This window comes from Lepidochelys kempii, chromosome 7 (assembly GCF_965140285.1).
Source record: "Lepidochelys kempii isolate rLepKem1 chromosome 7, rLepKem1.hap1, whole genome shotgun sequence".
NCBI classification, from domain to species: Eukaryota; Metazoa; Chordata; order Testudines; family Cheloniidae; genus Lepidochelys; species Lepidochelys kempii.
The window spans coordinates 121068147-121083779 of NC_136386.1; the positions used below are offsets into that span (position 1 = coordinate 121068147).

A 15633-nucleotide genomic window follows, 5' to 3' on the forward strand; every position below is an offset into this window, starting at 1 on the left:
GGTGGTCACTCAGGTCACACAGTGAGGACAGAACTCACATCCCCCTCTCCAAAAGCACACTTAAGCTAAAAGTCACTCACCTCTAACTGTTAAAACTATAGGGCCCAGGAGCCACGGTGAAGTAGTTCTGATTCCAACAAGCAGAGAACATGGTGGACATTAGCATTATGAAGTTCATCACAATCTAGATTGCTCCCCAAGTAAACTTGGTGGTTTTTACAGACCTAGGACATTCCAGATGTGACCTCAAGTGTTGACATGTGTCAAGGTTCCTTCCCCACTCTGAACTCTAGGGTACAGATGTGGGGACCTGCATGAAAGACCCCCTAAGCTTATTCTTACCAGCTTAGGTTAAAAACTTCCTCAAGGTACAAACTTTGCCTTGTCCTTGAATCCTATGCTGCCACCACCAAGCGTGTTAAACAAAGAACAGGGAAAGAGCCCACTTGGAGACGTCTTCCCCGCAAAATATCCCCCCAAACCCTACACCCCCTTTCCTGGGGAAGACTTGATAAAAATCCTCACCAATTTGCATAGGTGAACTCAGACCCAAACCCTTGGATCTTAAGAACAATGAAAAAGCAATCAGGATCTTAAAAGAAGAATTTTCATTAAAGAAAAGGTAAAAGAATCACCTCTGTAAAATCAGGATGGAAAATACCTTACAGGGTAATCAGATTCAAAACATAGAGAATCCCTCTAGGCAAAACCTTAAGTTACAAAAAGACACAAAAATAGGAATATATATTCCATGCAGTACAGCTTATTTACCAGCCATTTAAACAAAAGGAAATCTAACGCATTTCTAGCTAGATTACTTACTAATTTAACAGAAGTTCTGAAGAGCATTCCTGACCTGTTCCCGGCAAAAGCGTCACACAGACAGACAGACTGACCCTTTGTTCCCCCCCATCCAGCTTTGAAAGTATCTTGTCTCCTCATTGGTCATTTTGGTCAGGTGCCAGCAAGGTTATCTTAGCTTCTTAACCCTTTACAGGAGAAAGGGTTTTGCCTCTGGCCAGGAGGGATTTTATAGTTCTGTATACAGAAAGGTGGTTACCCTTCCCTTTATATTTATGACAACATGATAACTCACCTTCTTGTATATACCTGGGTGGAGACATTCTAAAGAGATAATTGACAGAGTGGATGTCATCAGGGTAGGTTCTATCACCACTCCTGTCACTGTGGTATCTGGGTTTCCTGTGGCCACTGGCTTGGATAGGGTTTGCATGGTGATCTCAGAACTGCCCTAACCTGTCCCAAAGTCCAAACTGGCTCTAGCAGCTCCCAGGATTAGGGAAGGAGCATTGCCTCCCCCTGTGGTCTCTGAGCCAATGACTCTGGGCCTAGAATGAGCATTTACGTCCTTCTGTGAGTAAAGAAGACTCAGTTTTGGTGGATCTAGGGAGAGGAAGAGAAGAATGCCACGCTCTCACTATCTTCCTCTCCCAGGTTCAATACATTCCAGTGAGAGTATGAAGGGACTGTAAGCTGCTAGACAAAGTCATTCAAAAATGCCAAGAACACTGAGATCCATGCAAGAACATTGCAAAGGAAAGAAATATTTTCTTTACCGGAAGGAGGCCAGCTTCTACCTAATAGGGCTAAGCCATGTGATTTTGGAAAAGTTTAACAAACTAATTAGAGGCCAAATTATCTGTGTTATAACTGACCCAGGGAGGTGATTGGAGCCTGGTAACAAAGGCCAGTTGTCCTTTACGAGTACTCCTGTGACTCCATTCCATCCCCTCTGATGCGCTCTGTGCGGTTGGGGCTCTGTGAGAATTTGGGTTGGGAGCAGCACCAGCAGCAGTTTCTCTCTCTCTGCTGCATTTTCCTCCACTGGGCCCTTGGACTTCCATACTGAACTTCATCTGGAGTTAATTCTACTTAGAGCAGCATCAATTCCTGCTGGCCCCTCTGCTACTATGCAGCCATGGGAGGGCTAGTCCAAGGTGCTACCATTACGAGAGGGTCCAACTGTCCATTCAGACACATCTGCCAGTATGGGACTGAGGTTCCCTTCCTCAATTATCACCAACACGTGTTGGGAGGCCACCCCAACTCCTTCGTCCCCCTCCCCAGCCTCTCCCTCCCTGAGGGGACAATCCCTTGGAAACTCCAATAGGACTGCCTGTAATAATGTAGAAAGTGAGAGTATGTCTGCATGCGTGTGTTATCACCCTCTAGCAACGGGACATACAGGGGGGCTAATGATACCAACTAAATGAGTTTTCAGGAGATAGCAGCCTGTGTTTGGCAAACTTGAAGGGCCAGAGTTCTAATCCAGGCTCCCCAAATCGGAGTGATTTACTAATTATCTCTTAACTAATTATTAGCTCTAAAAGTGGCACCAGTCATAGCTTCTTCCCACAGCATGTTCTGTGTATCTGATCACTTCCTATAGCCCTAGTTCTAATTTCCACCAGCCACAAATGTCCTTTGTTTTCCATTTAGTTTTAGCTAGTGATCCCAGAAAATGGAGCTGACAGCAGGATACTCATTTTTGTCAATAGCCTACAATTACCGAGACACCTACATCCACCAGATTACTATATTTATTCTTCTCTTCTTCTGAGATCCATAAAAATATCTGTGAGGGATAGGAAAGTTTCTGTGCCATAGGTATATGTCAATGGACATATACTGGTCTGGCTTGGAATAGCCTCTAGTTATGTAAGCTAGGATAAAATAACTAGTGCTAGCAAGCTTCACATTTCAGGAGAAGGAGTAAATCTACTACCTCTTTAGTACAGTGTTGCACAATTAGATGTGTTCTGAGGGTTTTAAAAGGAAGCATTCTCCAGTGGCTAGAAGCCAGGGTTTGGAATTCCTGAGTTATAATCACTGTGTGACCTTTGGCAAGTCACTGCACTTCTCTGTTTCAATATCCCCTTGTGTAAAATGGGAGTAAGAACAACACCTGCATTACAAGGGTGCCATGAGGGTGAAATAATGTTTCATACAGTGCTCTGTAGAGGTAAAGCAATATAATTTTGCAAACCCTGAGTAGTCCCACTAAAACAACTGGAACTCCTCATGTGAGTAAGGACTACTTGTAGGAGTTAGAATCTTAGGCTTTGTCTACACCTACAGTGCTGCAGAAGCACAGCTGCATCGGTGCAGCTATGGTGCTGCAGTACATCTAGTGAAGATGCTCTAAGGCAACAGGAGACAGCTCTTCCATCAGCATAACAAAACCACCTCCGCAAGCGGCGGGACCGATTACTCCTGAGGGCATTCTGCGCCAAAAAATTAAAAATTCTGCGCACAATGTTTTAAAGTTCTGCACATTTTATTTGTCAAATAAATGTGGAGGCTCCAGCATGGCATTGGGGAGCACAGGCCACTGGCTGCACAGAGGTGGGAGATCACTGTCCAGCTTCCCCTCTCCCCCAGGACATGGACTCAGCAGTTTGGTTGCACCCAGCTCTGACATAACACAAGGACTGGGCCAGCCCCAGAAATGCCCCAGGGCCCTGCCCCTCTGTGCCAGGTGCACCAGGAATGGGTGGGCAGGCTCAGCAAGGGAGGATCCAAGTGTGGAAGGGGTTCATGTGGGGGGATCCAGCTGTGGGTTGAGAGGGTTCTGTGTGAGGCAATCTGGGTGCAGGCAGCTCAGTGGGGGATCCAGGTGCGAGGGGGATCTGGATGCACAGGGGCTTGCTTATTGAGGGATTCTAGGTGCAATGGTAATGGGACTCTGCAGGGGGTCCAGGTGAAGGTGTTTGGGGCCCAGTGGGGGAGGCCTGGGGGTGGGGAGAATAGAGCTTAGCGGGGGGGCTGAGTGTGGGAGGCTGAGTGGGGGGTCCAGATGCTGGGGAAGTGGGGCTCAGTGGGGTGGGGATCCAAGTGCAGCTGGTTGGGGCTCGGTGAGGCGGGGATCTGGGTGCAGGTGGCTCATCGGGCTGGTCTAGGTGCAGAAGGAGTGGGGCTCATCGGGGGGGTTCTGAGTGCAGAGAGGTGAGGCTCGGTGGGAGAGTCTAGGTATGAGGGGGTCTGGATGCATGCAGATTGGGTGGATGGGGGAGAAGCTCCCTCTACAGGGATCCCTCCCCCTGCAGCTGAGGTGCAATAGATGCAGGAAATGGGCGGGAGAGAGTTTACAGAGCTTCCTGCAGCCGGGGGAGAATTCTGAGGGTGGGTCTGACCCTGCCCCAGATGCCATGTAGGGGAAGAGGAAGTCCTGTCCTCCCCAGCCCAGCCGGGACTAGCAGCTGAGCCTGACAGGGTAGGAGCCACCAGATGGGTCTTTCCCAGTCCTGCCCCCTGCCCCATAGTGATTTACCTCTCTGCCAGCTGCCCTAGGCACCCAAAAACATACTGCTGGGGAGGGATACATGACCACTCTTGTGACTTCCTTTTGCTTCCCCATCAGAAAGCCATTTTTCTGCAGGGAAGCAAAGAAATCTGCAGGGACATAACTTCTGCACATGCGCAATGGCACAGAATTCCCCCAGGAGTATACCTATATTGACGGGAGAAGCTCTCCAACTAACATAGTTCTGTCCACACTGGCACGTATGTCGGTGTAACTTATGTCACTCAGGGGGGTGGTTTATTCACCCCCCTGAATGACATAAATTCTGCCAACATAAGCTGTAGTGTAGACATAGCCTAAATATCAACCTTAAGCTCTTTGGGGCAGGGAACATCTTTAACACTTTATGTATGTACAGCACCTAGCACAATGGGGCTCCGATACTGATTGGTGCCTCCGGATGCTGCTGCAATATAAATAATAATCATCTGGAATTAGACACTGCTGGAAACAGGATACTAAATGACCAGGATGATTGGTATGTCCCAATAAGACAGTTGATGCATCTTACTGGAGGTTCAGTTACCTACAACAAAAAATTGTGCCAGCCCTCACTAACCATCCTCATGTCAGGAGTTCAGAGAAGAGCAGCAAAACTGACTCAGTGACTGGAGGAACAGATTTATGACGAGGTACAGGAATGCTACTTAGTATTTATAGAGTGCTATTGATCTGTAGATCTCAAAGCTCTCCACAAAGGTGGCTTAGAACTAGAAGCCTCATTTTACAGATGGGAACACTGAGGCATAGTGTGAGAAAGTGACTTGCCCAAGGTCACTCAAGGAGCCTATGGCAGAGAAGGGAATAAAACCCAGGTCCCTTGAGTCATAGTCCATTACCCTAACTGCTGGCCAAGGCTGTCCAACAAAAAGGATTTAATGCCATCTTGGATCTAGGCACTAAACAGTAGCTCTAATCAACAAGATGCACAGCCTGCAAATGAGAGGAGAAAGAGTTCAATGTCTAGCTTGGCTAAACAACTAATTAAGGGATGTGATAACTGTCTACAGATATTTGAAAAGTGCAAACAGCGAGGAGGGAAAGCAATGGGGGCGGGGGTGGAGGTGATTACTAGGAATAAGGGCATGAAATTAAGAGAAAACTGAATACGAACATCAGGCAAAAGTTGCAGCCAATGAGATGTATTAGATTGTGGAATAAATGCCTCCAAGAAGGAGTGGAGGCCTATCTTTTGGCACATTTCAAGTTAATCTGGTCCTAATACTAATAAACATACATTAGGCACAAGAATGGATCGGCTGTTTAAGAGGTCTGTTCCATCTGCAGAAACTATGAGAGTAGATACGGCTTGAGTTTCTCCTCTCGGCTTTCTTTCAAACAGCCACACACACCTGGTTTGTTAGTTAATAGCAACCATACGAGAGACTAGCAAAGAATGACTCTCATGGACAGTAATAGCTTCTTGTTGTTCTTCTGGCCGTGTCAAGTGCAAATTGTCACCAGATTAACATAATCCTTTGCCCTCCATTAGGGAAGCACACTGGCAATATTATCTCACCTTGGAAGTCCTCAGAGTATGGACCATTGCTGGGTTACAAGTGGAAAGCATGCTGGGATGCTGCAGTGAGCCCACTTCTAGCTTTCCACCACCCCACGCCCAAAGGAAAATGGTCCTCCTATCACTGCCTGTGGTTTTGGGATCTCAACATCCAAGGCAAGGTGATCTGGTCAGGTTCTGGATGCCCTCATCTTCCACTGACTCAAAAGGAAGTGCTCAGTACCTTAAAAGTTCATATCATTATTCACAGGAAAGGGAAGGGAAAAAGAAAAGTGACTCAAGCATAGAGGTAAGAGCCCATTTTAAGATCTATGGCTGATCTAATATAATTCCTTGAGCTTCTAAAGCATCTTCCACCTGATGCTCTCAAACACTTTGATAAACATAAATGAATTAAGCCACATAACATCCCCATGAGGCAGGCATGATTATCCCTATTTTACAGATGGAGGAAGCAGACCAAACATACCACAGAGAGATGAAGTGACTTGCTCAATGTCACTCAGCCAGTCAGTGGCTGAGATGGGAACCGAATGCAAGTTTCCTGACTCCAGGCCTGTGCTTTAATCAATAGACCACATCTCCCACTTTGAAAGATTCTATAAACATGCCTACTCACTGCTGCCAACTATTTTAGGAGTGATATTATGAATGCAGAAGAGGGCACTAGTTTACATGGAAGAGGAGGGAGTTCAATTGAAATTCAAGTTGAGAATGTAACTAAAATGAACTGTCTGGTCTCAGTTTATGGTTTATAGATTGTAAGCTCTTTGGGGTGGGGACCATCATGTTTTCGCATGCGTATTCATTCAGCGCCTGATATAATGGGGCTCTGTCTGGCTGAGGTCTCTAGGCAATACTGAGACATAAATGTTAATCAATAATAATAAAATATACTCCTGGTGTGATGCACAGTCCTGGCATCCATAATTCCAAAGCAGAGACACTTGCAGAGTGGTTTCCATAGAATAACAATCAGCTCTTGGGGCGGCAGGGACGGGGAAGGACAGGTGCGGTTTTAAAGTGTGGTTCTGCTCTGAAAAGTGACCGGGCTGCAGGCACAGTCTGACAAACGCACCACATCAAATGCACTCAGTTTGCAAGTAAAGGGATGATTATTCTAGCTGCCCTGGACTGTAAATTAAACCTGACATCTGAGACTCAAGCTGAGTTTTTTCCTTATAGTGCACCATCACCAGTAGCAAAGGTTCTGCTGGCCAAATCAGGCCTCAGGGACATCAGGGCAGCCCGCAATGACAGCTGTAGAAACCTCATGGTCGGTCTTCAGTAGGTTTGCTCAGAAACTGCCCAGAAACTTAGCAAACAATTCTGTGGGTGATCCACAAAAAATAATAGAATAGGGCTCATTCTCTCATAGCCGTGTTGGGTTTGGAGGGCTAATGGGAGTAAAGAGAGACAAAGGTCAGTTTTGACTACTTAAGTCAGGAGATCTGACTCTGAGCACATGTGGAGAGCAGATCCGCTGAGTATGGAGATGCCATCTTTACAAAAAGAAAAGGAGTGCTTGTGGCACCTTAGAGACTAACCAATTTATTTGAGCATGAGCTTTCGTGAGCTACAGCTCACTTCATCGGATGCATACCGTGGAAACTACAGCAGACTTTATCTGATGATCACTTTAGATAAGCTATTACCAGGAGGACAGTGGGGTGGGAGGAGGTATTGTTTCATATTCTCTGTGTATATATAAAGTCTGCTGCAGTTTCCACGGTATGCATCCGATGAAGTGAGCTGTAGCTCACGAAAGCTCATGCTCAAATAAATTGGTTAGTCTCTAAGGTGCCACAAGTACTCCTTTTCTTTTTGCGAATACAGACTAACACGGCTGTTACTCTGAAACCTGTCATCTTTACAAAGCACAACAGAACCTTTAAGGCCTCAAAACTCTAACTTCAGATCTCTTAACCACTATGCACAGCTCAATACAGTCATATAGTTGTCTCTGCTTTGTGCTGATTTGGTGGCTGAAAGCTCTATGTGGTTTCCAAAGCAGCTATCTCTTTCTGTCCCTCACAAACTCAAATGTTCAGTCCAGTGTTGGGGGTGGAGGGGGAAGGGGCGGGAGAAGTGTACCTTCAATTAAAATAAGTTTCCCAAAACATTAAATAGCAGATATGTAACAAAACAGTGTGACATTCATACTTTTTGCTGCTATGCCTCCAAACCATTTTACAGCAACCTGTCAGATCTGATCAGACTTGTTTATTCTGCATATAAATGTAGGACCTGAGGCTGTCTTGTTTCAGAAAAGACAGAAAAAAGCACATATTGTCCCTGGCAGTTGCTTGGTTTTTACAACAATGGCAATGCCTTGTTAACTCTTTATTCAAATCAAAATGATTTTAACTGCTCTGTTACATTACAAAGTGCGAACAATTTTGCTTGTTGCATTGGCGTGGATGGCAACCCAATTAAAATGGAAAATAAATAAATAAGTAAATAAATAAATAAAAACATGCCATGAAAGAAACAAATCAAGTGATTTATAAATAGCATCTTGGAAATCTCAGATAAGCTAATGATAACGGATTAGAAGGCAAGTGTCCCTTCTGGCTACAATTTACAAATTCTTATCTGCTTAAGGTTGCTCTAGAAAGATTTCCAGCTGACCACATTACTCTTAAAGATAAACCCTTCCTGGCAGTTTACAATTGCATATCAACTACTACAGCATTGTGGGTGCTTTCATGTTTGCCTTGGTAGGGGATGACTGGTCATTCTTTCGGATTCAATGGCCTCTCCTTGCCAGTCTCATTTTAAATACAGCAATTGTCTGCACTGAATTTCTGATCGACTCATCAGTCCATCATAGGACTGTAAACATTCTTGGACATCTTCTAGCAAACCCATTTAAAAAGCCTTGACAATAGCCCTCAGTTCCTGCAACAACTGTTCCAAATTATCCACTGGGGGGTGGGGGAAGAATCTAAGTTCTCACGGAGGTATCAGAAAATCCTCCTATTTAATAACTATAATGATCATCATCATTAATCCACAGCACCTTTCAACTGTGGAGCTCAAAGCTCAGTAGAACGGTGGGTGAACACTAGTTTCCCCATTTTACAGACTGAAAGCAAATTCTTTAGCACATTGCCTGAGGGGAAGCAGCAACAAGTTTTAATGATTAAGAGAATGGCTATGGAAATCGCATCCTTCCAGCATCCATTCTGTATGGGTGGGTCTCTGACATACTCCCTTGACTTCATTCAGTGCCTTGGGATATGAAAATATGGACACTCAGGGGCCAATTCATGATTCTGCCCTGACTTATGCGCTCTGAGGGGGTAGCATGAGGGGAAAGATAGAAAAGAATTAATGCCACTGACCCCCAGTCCTGACCACCTTACTCATGCAAGTCATCCCATTGGATATGGCCCTGGGAGCACACAAACGTAGCTCAGAAATGAGATTTTAACATGATGGTGGGGGCTGAGGAAGAAGAATAATCCTGGCTCAAACTGGAATAGAAGCCCCAGATATCCTTTGGTTCTCCAAAATGGGGTGATGGTCCATCCTCCCCCCCCCCCATTACATTTCTTGGGTAACCACAAAGACAGCATGTGTCTCGAACATGCTGCCCCTCACTTTCTTTAAGCCATCCTTCCTCATTATTCCCACTATAGAGAATTAAAAGACATCGACAAGGCCATCCCTGTCTGAATGAAGGGAAGGTGTGGAGGGGCATGGTGATATAAATGGCAAATTGGGCCTGAATTGTTGGCATATCAATGATATGCCTTTAGTCATTGGGGTGAGAAAGCTGATTGCCTTGAGTGTCTAACCTTCTGGGAAGTTCATTGGCACCCAGATGGTCTCAGCTACAAGTGTCCCTCCCCACCCCACTTGGGCTTCCTGGACTAATGCCCTGGGGGAGAGTTTGTCAAATAGGTGCACACTGAGACAGGCAAGGCGGGGGAGGGATCCTACCCCCTGAGCCTCTCTAAGACATAATGTGAGACTCACTAAAGAAAGAGGAAGGGGGCTTAAAGACCAGTAGCACAGAAACTAACAATCAACGCAACCTCTTGCTCCACAGCCAGCCCCCACAGATAGCCCCCTCCCTAGGCGCAGTCAGGCAGGATGGGGTACCCCTACCTTTCAGGTGCTGGTGGCGGACCCTGTGGGATCTGCTCTGGTTGCCTCTGGGCAGTGCAGGGATGCTGGAGAAGCTGTTACCCATGGCATCAAAGGCAGAAGAGAGCAAGCCAACAGCTGGAGGGCGTGTGTGCGTGGTGGGTTCCCCCTTCCTGGGGCCCTGCCGCCGGGTGGGTGCCTGGGGGGGACCTGCCCGCTCTGCTCTGCCTCAGCTTCTCTCTCCCTGGGCTGCGGCGTCTCCTTTCCCTTGCTGTCACTTTACAGCTGAAATCCCCTTTTGTCTTCTCTTCCTCCTCCTCCTCCTCATCGATGGGGATTACTTGGTTCCCGGGGCTGCGGGGGGGGGGGGAGGTCGGAGGAGGGAGCGGCTGCCTGCTTGGCTCCAATGGGGCGGGGGGGGGGGCTCTGATCTTCCTGAGCAGACTCTGGTTCTAATCCCCCCGCCGCCCTTTACGGCTCAGCCTCCGAGTCCTCCCCTGCTTCTCCCTCTTTGCGCCTCTGCTTCTCTCCCCCGCCCCCGCTTCGCCCCACAGGTCGCACCTGGCTTCCGCAGGCCTGGCCCCCCCTTTCCCCCCGCCCCGCCCGGCGCCGGAGCCGCAGCCCCAGCCTCTCCTCCTGCGCCCCCGGCGAGCCCCTGCCTGCTCCCCGCGGGGGCCGCAGCCTCCCTCCCTCCCGCCGCCCCCCCGCCGCCCCCTCCCGTTGTTATGGTGACAGCTGTCTGTTCATACAAGTCGCTAAGGGACCAAGGGTCACGTGGGCCGGCCAGATGTGCCACCTCTGGAGCGGCGCGGGCTGGACCGCTGGGGCGCGCTGGGGCTGCGGCCCCGCTCCCCCGCCCCGCGGCGCTTCCCCGGGGCCGGCCCGCCCGGCAGGTACCAGCCCCATTGCCAACGCGGGGGGGGGGGGCTGCTCCGGGGGAGCCGGTGGGTGTGTACACACCCGAGGACGGGTAAATTCAGAGTGTGCGTGTGTGTGTGTGTGTGTGTGTGTGTGTACACACCCAAAGACAGGTGAGGTCGGGGGGGGGGTGTACCTGTGTGTCTACACACACCCAAGGACAGGTGAGTTGAGATCGAGTGTGTATGTGTACCCAAGGACAGGGAGTGCAGGGTGTGTGTGTGTGTACACACCCTAGGACAGGTGAATTCCGGGGAGTGTGTGTGTGTACACACCCTAGGACAGGTGAATTCCGGGGAGTGTGTGTGTGTACACACCCTAGGACAGGTGAGTTCCGGGAGAGAGTGTGTGTGTGTACACACCCTAGGACAGGTGAATTCCGGGGCGTGTGTGTGTGTGTACACACCCTAGGACAGGTGAATTCCGGGGAGTGTGTGTGTGTACACACCCAAGGACAGGTGAATTCCGGGCAGTGTGTGTGTGTACACACCCAAGGACAGGGAGTGCAGGGTGTGTGTGTGTGTACACACCCTAGGACAGGTGAGTTCCGGGAGAGTGTGTGTGTGTGTACACACCCTAGGACAGGTGAATTCCGGGCAGTGTGTGTGTGTACACACCCTAGGACATGTGAATTCCGGGGAGTGTGTGTGTGTACACACCCTAGGACAGGTGAGTTCCGGGGAGTGTGTGTGTGTGTACACACCCTAGGACAGGTGAATTCCGGGGAGTGTGTGTGTGTACACACCCTAGGACAGGTGAATTCCGGGGAGTGTGTGTGTGTGTACACACCCTAGGACAGGTGAATTCCGGGGAGTGTGTGTGTGTACACACCCTAGGACAGGTGAATTCCGGGGAGTGTGTGTGTGTACACACCCTAGGACAGGTGAATTCCGGGGAGTGTGTGTGTGTGTACACACCCTAGGACAGGTGAATTCCGGGGAGTGTGTGTGTGTGTACACACCCTAGGACAGGTGAATTCCGGGGAGTGTGTGTGTGTACACACCCTAGGACAGGTGAGTTCCGGGGAGTGTGTGTGTGTGTACACACCCTAGGACAGGTGAATTCCGGGGAGTGTGTGTGTGTACACACCCTAGGACAGGTGAGTTCCGGGGAGTGTGTGTGTGTGTACACACCCTAGGACAGGTGAATTCCGGGGAGTGTGTGTGTGTACACACCCTAGGACAGGTGAATTCCGGGGAGTGTGTGTGTGTGTACACACCCTAGGACAGGTGAATTCCGGGGAGTGTGTGTGTGTACACACCCTAGGACAGGTGAATTCCGGGGAGTGTGTGTGTGTACACACCCTAGGACAGGTGAATTCCGGGGAGTGTGTGTGTGTGTACACACCCTAGGACAGGTGAATTCCGGGGAGTGTGTGTGTGTACACACCCTAGGACAGGTGAATTCCGGGGAGTGTGTGTGTGTACACACCCAAGGACAGGTGAGTTCCGGGGAGTGTGTGTGTGTACACACCCAAAGACAGGTGAGTTCCGGGAGAGAGTGTGTGTGTGTACACACCCTAGGACAGGTGAATTCCGGGGAGTGTGTGTGTGTACACACCCTAGGACAGGTGAGTTCCAGGAGAGTGTGTGTGTGTGTACACACCCTAGGACAGGTGAATTCCGGGGAGTGTGTGTGTGTGTGTACACCCAAGGACAGGTGAGTTCCGGGGCGTGTGTGTGTGTGTACACACCCTAGGACAGGTGAATTTCAGGGAGTGTGTGTGTGTGTACACACCCAAGGACAGGTGAGTTCCGGGAGAGTGTGTGTGTGCGTATGTACACCCAATGGCAGGAAGTTCGAGAGAGAAGGGGGTATGGGATGGAGTGTACACCCAAGGGCAGAGAGTTCAGAGTGTCTGTGCGTGTCTCCACACAGGAGCAGGTGAGGTGTGCGTGTACACACACAAGGGCAGGGAATTCAGAGAACAGACAAGTGTGGGTGTAAGGGAGTTCAGAGAGCGTGAATGTGTAGGCAGAAGGACAGGAGTTGTGTATGTACGTTCATACAACTAGGTGAGTTCAGAGTGTGTGTGTGTGTACACTACAGCAGATGAATTCGGGGGGGGGGGGGGGGGTGCTGTTGCCCATAACAAGAGGCAAGTTCAGAAGGTGTGTGTACAGTATATACATTGTACACACACCTATGATGCATCCGATGAAGTGAGCTGTAGCTCACGAAAACTTATGCTCTGGAACACAGGAGATTTGAGCTCCAACACTAATTTTGCCACAGAATTACTGTGTGATTTGCCCCATCTATAAAATGGGGATAATGTTTCCCTGCTTCACAGAAATGCGGTAGGATAAATCAGTAGTGTCTGTGATATTACAGTGATGAGCCCAGTGGGCAGGCCTATGAATATGCACTATACAAATGTTAATCCAGCTTCACAAATGGGGAAACAAGTGATTTGCCAAGGCCACCAACAAGTTGATGACAGAGCTAGAAATAAAACCTATGGGTTCCTGGCTTCTAATCCCTTGTTCAATCCACAAGACCAGACTGTGTTTGAAATGGAGATTTAAATATCATTTAAAAAGTTAACTATTTAAATTATTAAAATTATATCATTTAAATGGTTAACCGATTAAAGGGAGAGGGGCTGGAGTTGCTCTGTCCGGCAAGGCGGTGGCTGGGGTTGGCCGGCCATGGGGCTGGGGTCTGCTGGCTGGCTGGCCAGCAGAGTGGGGCTGGGGCTGGGGTCTGGCGTGGCTGGGACCGGGGTCTGGCATGGCTGGGGCCCGGCCAGGGCCAGCCAGCACGGTGGGGCCAGGGGCTGGCCGGTCGGGCCAAGGCTGGCATGGCAGGACCGGAGTCTGGCCGGCGCGGCTGCAAGCTCTTGCCAGGCAGCGCAGCTGCAGAGCCCGGCCTGACCCGGTGCTCTGTGCTGCGTAGTGGCATGGCTGGCTCCAGCCGGGCAGCATGGTTGCCTGTCCTGGTGCTCTGGGCCAGCCACCAGTGCTCCAGGTAGTGCAGTAAGGGGGCAGGGAGCAGCGGGGGTTGGATAGAGGGCAGGGGAGTTCGGGGTGGTGGTCAGGGGGTGGGAGGGTGGGTAGGGGTTGGGGCGGTCAGAGCGTGGGGAACAGGGGGGTTGAATGGGGGGGCAGGGATCCCGGGGTGGGGAGTCAGGAAGGAGAGGGGGTAGGATGGGGCAGTGGGGGGTAGTCAGGGAGGAGGGATGGTTAGATGGGGCTGGGGTCTGAGGGGGGCAGTCAGGAATGAGAGGAGGGGTTGGGTGGGGCAGTGGGGGGCAGTCAGGGGACAGGAAGGGGTAGATGGGGCAGGGGGTCCCATGGGGGCTGCCAGGGGATAAGGCACAGGGTGGGTTAGATGGAGCAGGAATCCCAGGGGGGTCATCAGGGAGTGAGAAGCAGGGGGGTGGGGTTCGGATAGGGGGTGGGGGCCGGGCCATGCCTGGCTGTTTGGGGAGGCACAGCCTCCCCTAACCAGCCCTCCATACAATTTCAGAAACCCGATGTGGCCCTCAGGCCAAAAAGTTTGCCCGCCCCTTTTGCTCTAACTCATGCTAATGTCATAGGAGCCCCAAGGAATCATATGATACTTGAGGACACTGAGGGAAAATCTACACTACGGCGCTACATCCCTGCAGCTGCACTGATGCAGATTTGCCGCTCTAGCACATCTGGTGAAGACACACTATGCTGACAGGAGAGCGCTCTCCCATCAGCATAATTACTCCACCTCCGTGAGTGGAAGCTATGTCAGCAGGAGAGCATCACCCACTGACATGGTGCTGGTGCGGACAGCACTTAGGTCCACGTAACTTACGTCACTCGGGGGGTGGCTTTTTCAAGCCCCTGAGCAACGTAAGTTACACTGATTGAAGCGGTAGTGTAGACCACCCAGACCTCAGAGCAGACCTCCACCACACCCACTCCTTCTCCTAGCATACCCCTTTCACTGGGGTGTGTGGGGTGGTTCGCATTGGACCACCCTCACTGAGTATAGGCCACCTGAGAGCTTCCCCACTGGGGAGCTTCTCAGCTGGCCCATTGTGGCCAGAATCCAAACAGCACAAAGAAGTTGGCCCAAAGTGTATTTAACTGCAAACCAAAACTTGCTCTACAGTCCTCCTGGTTTATCCATCAATATATATACACATTCATACGTATCAGAGTAGCAGCCGTGTTAGTCTGTATCCGCAAAAAGAACAGGAGTACTTGTGGCACCTTAGAGACCAACAAATTTATTTGAGCATAAGCTTCCGTGAGCCCATGAAAGCTTATGCTCAGATAAATTTGTTAGTCCCTAAGGTGCCACAAGTACTCCTGTTCTTTATTCATATGTATGTATGTAACCCACTTGGGGTTTAGAGAGTATGACCCCTTTAAAACCTTGTCCTGAGGCAGAGGAAGTCCTGGCTGTTCCGGGGGTGTAGAGAGAGGAAGAGCTACAGGGTAGGTGTGTATGGAGCTCCAGAGAAGTGGTCTACTGGGAGCACGCCCTCACATATTGAAGCAGTTAAGAACCAGCCTAAAGCCTGGGAGGGGCAGAGTGGCCGACCAGGGATGCCCCAGGTCAGGAGCCAGGAGGCACACTGTGCCAGGGAGGAATCACCCGAGAAGGACAAACCAAAGCTGGACCCAGTATCACTGTCACACAGAGCTGTATAGGGCCCTGAGTTCCAGGGCTTGTGACCTTGCATTGGGAATAAGGAGGGAGGCTGCAAGTAGCTAAGTGGAGAGGTTGTCACTCTGTGTGGGTTTGCAGAGAGCGGCAAAAGAAGGCACTGGAGGGGTTTCTTGGGGAAAGT

General features: G+C 49.9%; 1 protein-coding gene across 2 annotated transcripts in view; it reads right to left on the bottom strand.

The window, feature by feature from the left end:
* The window catches only part of NEURL1 (neuralized E3 ubiquitin protein ligase 1), a 283006-nt gene extending 272508 nt beyond the window's left edge, over window positions 1-10498 (bottom strand). Inside the window, exon 1 of one of the 2 annotated variants that reach the window (XM_073354469.2) lies at window positions 9960-10498. In XM_073354469.2, coding sequence (XP_073210570.1) covers window positions 9960-10044 — 85 coding nt within the window. In that variant the 5' untranslated portion in view covers window positions 10045-10498. The remainder of the gene's footprint in view (window positions 1-9959) is intronic. The other variant, XM_073354467.2, reaches the window with a different exon arrangement.
* Between the last annotated feature and the right edge of the window lie 5135 nt (window positions 10499-15633).